Source organism: Cervus canadensis, chromosome X (genome assembly GCF_019320065.1).
Source record: "Cervus canadensis isolate Bull #8, Minnesota chromosome X, ASM1932006v1, whole genome shotgun sequence".
Classification (NCBI taxonomy): domain Eukaryota; kingdom Metazoa; phylum Chordata; class Mammalia; order Artiodactyla; family Cervidae; genus Cervus; species Cervus canadensis.
The window spans coordinates 135,608,408-135,612,037 of NC_057419.1; the positions used below are offsets into that span (position 1 = coordinate 135,608,408).

The 3,630-nt window shown below is 46.6% G+C and overlaps 2 protein-coding genes across 3 annotated transcripts; one reads left to right on the plus strand and one right to left on the minus strand.

Moving 5' to 3' along the window:
- The first annotated feature begins 287 nt into the window (after positions 1-287).
- LOC122435469 (protein FAM209A-like) lies at positions 288-964 on the plus strand. Its single transcript, XM_043459673.1, has one exon. The coding sequence runs from the start codon at positions 370-372 to the stop codon at positions 910-912; it is 543 nt and encodes a 180-aa protein (XP_043315608.1). The 5' UTR covers positions 288-369; the 3' UTR covers positions 913-964.
- Positions 965-1,296: 332 nt separating this feature from the next.
- Positions 1,297-3,389, minus strand: LOC122435468 (tropomyosin alpha-3 chain-like). Of its 2 annotated transcripts, XM_043459672.1 has the most exons (2): positions 3,214-3,281; positions 1,297-3,079 (listed from the first exon to the last, which is right to left on the minus strand). In XM_043459672.1, exons 1-2 carry the CDS (start codon positions 3,279-3,281, stop codon positions 2,599-2,601), a joined length of 549 nt encoding a protein of 182 aa, XP_043315607.1. In that variant the 3' UTR covers positions 1,297-2,598. The 2 variants fall into 2 exon arrangements, with proteins under 2 accessions (XP_043315607.1, XP_043315606.1); XM_043459671.1 differs by having other exon boundaries at positions 1,297-3,389.
- Positions 3,390-3,630: the final 241 nt, after the last annotated feature.

Genomic DNA, 3,630 nt, shown 5'->3' on the forward strand with positions numbered 1-3,630 from the left:
CATGGGTCTGCTCTGCCCACCACAGTGTCTGGATTCAACAAATGGAAAAATAAAAATAGAAGATGGACCGACCCTCCCAGTAGAACAGCAGGTTCAGAAAGAATAAACTAGCATGGAGATGGCATTCTGTCACTCCTCGCCTCTTTTTCAATTGCCCACTGGAAATGTCGCCATGTCCCTTTAAGCCCCACTCCCGGTTGACCCCTGCAGGCCTCCTTACCCTCTGCGCTGAAGTCTTACCCCGGCCACAGGGGTTCTGGTGGGGCGGGGCCCTCTGTGACGTCACCAAGGGCCCAGCCCTGCCTGGTCCTCAGTCTCCAGGTGCCAGCGCAGACCAGCGCACCGGGAGCCACTTCGTCTCAGCTCACGATGCGGTCTGTAATATGGTTCATTTTTTGGCCTACGTTTGTCTCATTTATCTTTGCCTATGTGTTTTATGCTCTGAGAGATGAAGCCGAAGAAAACACGGGGACGGTACCCAGTGGAAGGCACTTCCGGATTCGGCAGAATCAACCAGAGCATGCCCCAGGCTGGTTTGGGAGCAAGTCACACTGGCTTTTACTCTTCTTCATGTTGTTGGTGATCCTGCAGTTTCCAGGAGGCAGTGACAAGAGTAACGTGTGCACTCCTTGTGTCCATCGGGGCTGTTCATTTGGCTCTCCAGGAAGAAAGAAGATAAAGGCTTCCCCCTACAAAGACTCTATGTGCGGTGGCTTAACCCAGGTCGAGAAGGAACTTGTGAACCTTGTGTTGAGGGTGCGGAGTCTGAAATTCACTGCGGCAACCGGTGAGAAACGCCAATATCCCAATATCGAGGTTTCTGCTGACGCACAGAATAACGTTACAATATATGAGGTATGGAACACCAGAGGCCCCTATGGAGTGGATTTGCACATCGAAGAAGAAGAGTAGCTGAGTGTTGACAAATTATATCCCAACTAATAAAAGTATTTTGAAGCAAAAGTAAATAGCCTCTGATATTTTTTATTCGCGCTACAGTTTTACCTTTTCCAGAATGTCGTATAATTGGTATCATACAGTGTATAACCTTTTCCAGACTGGGAGACCTGCGTTCGATCCCTGGCTTGGGAAGATCCCCCGGAGAAGGGAAAGGCTACCCACTCCAACATTCTGGCCTGAAGAATTCCATGGACTGTAGTCCATGGAGTCGCAAAGAGTCGGACACGACTGAGCGACTTTCACTTTCACAGTGTATAACCTTTTCCAGACCAGCTTATTATACTTAATAACATTCATTCAGGTTTCATCCATTTCTTTTTGTGATTTGACAGCCCATTTATTTTTATTTTTATTATTTTTTTTGATGGTTGGAGGGAGTGGTTCTTTATTTTAAAAAGACATTTATCAATTTTCAGTATCAAAACAGTTACACTATTGGTTTTTTTTTTTCTCCCAGTTGGTCTGCAAAGAGACCACACCAAAGGAGAGAACATTTTAAGCCAATTAAGCTGCAGGATGCACACCTAACAGACCTCACTGAAACCTCATCAAAAAAGGGGGATTGGGTAGGGAAAGAAACTTCAAAAGATCAGCACACTGCTAGCCCACAGACTGTAGAGAGCTCTCACAGGCAGAGGGGTGACCAGTGTGCCTCAAACCCAAAGAAGCAAAGTTCCAAAATAATATAAAATTTAAAAAGTTTTGTACATAAGCTTTTCAAGATTCCTCCAGCACTAACCGATACAAAGCACAATGAGATGGCACTTTTGGAGACAGCAGCTTCAGACCCAGAAAAGGGTGATGAGATGAATTTCAAATGGCTAAATCAGTGGCAAAACATAATTTTCTTTCCTTTCAAGGAGGCAGGAGAGCAATTAAGTGGTCACTTCAGCATAAAGGGCACATGATCCATTCTGTGAGCAGTTGGGAACAGGGTTGAGCTGGGACAAGGATTTGGTCTCAGAGGTTTCACCATCTTAATTGGTCACTTCTGATGAAAAAAGAAAAAAAAAAGTTGTCCAAAGATACTGTAAAGCTGAAAACCTGAACAGCACCTTTTTTTTTTTTTTGGCTAACTCCTCCTGGAATCATCTTTCTGGTTTGGCGGGTACTTTTTACAGAGCAATGAGGTTTCCCCAAATGGAGCCTTTCTCTGGGCTGCTAGGCTCTCAGTAAGGCAGGCCCAAACCTTTTCCCTTTCTCTCTGAAGAAGGCAATATGCATTAAGCTGAAACGTTACCTTCCAAAAGTGAGAAAGGGATTAGACTGCTGCTTCAGAACTATGGAATTATTTGGAATGTTTTTTTACAAATGGTTGTTACATCAACAACAAGAAAGGTAATTACAAAATGTGTACATCACAACATGCTTTTAAAGACACTCTGCATTGTGCTCACCTTCCCTTAAACGTTGTTCCCAAAGGTGCTCAGCCTCTAGCCCAACTGGAATCTCTGGGGAGAGGCAGAGACAGTTTGGCGAAAAGGACACAGGAGTAAGGGGGTGGGAGAGGTGGCGAAAGGAGAAAGCAGCCTTCCAGTTAAAGATCAGCCCTCAGTTTAAAGGTCAGCTTCGGGCAGGCTGGCCTCAGCGGAGTCCGGGTGAGAGGGAGGAGCGGCGGCAGGGCGGGACTGGGGTGTTCTACATCTCATTCAGGTCAAGCAGAGTCTGGTCCAGCATCCTTTGTGTACAGAGGTGCTCCTCTTTGGTGCATTTCAGTTTATCTTCCAAATCATCAATTGTCTTTTCCAGCTTGGCTACCGATCTCTCAGCAAACTCAGCACGTGTCTCTGCCTCCTTGAGTTTATCGGTAAGAATCTTTATCTCTTCCTCATATTTGTCTTCTTTTTGAGAGTACTTTTCTTCAGCAGCACTCAGACACTTAAGGTTCTGGTCCATCAGTCTGATTTGCTCATCCATCTCTCGGCAACGGGACTCTGCCAGCTCGGCCCGCTCCTCTGTGCGTTCCAAGTCTCCCTCAATAATCACCAACTTACGAGGGACCTCTTCATACTTCCTGTCTGCCTCTTCTGCAATGGGCTTAGCTTCTTTGAGTTGGATTTCCTGGAGTTCCATTTTTTCTTCATCTTTTAAGGCTCGGTTTTCAATAACCTTCATACCTCTCTCGCTCTCATCAGCAGCTTTCTCAGCTTCCTCCAGCTTTTGCAGGGCAGTGGCCAGGCACTCTTGAGCTCGGTCCAGCTCCTCTTCAACCAGCTGGATCCTACGGTTCAAGGAGGCCACCTCAGCCTCAGCCTGTTCTCGGGCCCGCCTTTCCCCCTCCACTTCCCGCTGGAGGCGCTCGGCCCTCTCCTCTGCATCATCGGCCTGCTGCTGCAGAACCTGGATCTTGCGCTTCACCGCCTCGATGGTGGTGATCCCGGCCATGGTCCCCACCCAGCTCCGGCTTGCCTTCGGGTTCCTGCCTCCTCCGCTCGGCGTTGCAGCCGCTTCTCCCATTTCTTTTTATTCTTGAATAATATTCTGTTATATTGATGTACGGTAGTTTGTTTATCCATTCAGCTAGTAAAGGACATTTTGATTGCCTCCAATTTGTATGCATGTCTGTGTGTGTGAAAGGGAGTATGAATTAAGCTGTTATAAAATTCATGTGCATGTTTTTGTGTGAGCATTAACTTTCACATCATTTGGTGATCTAGGAGCAAAATTGCT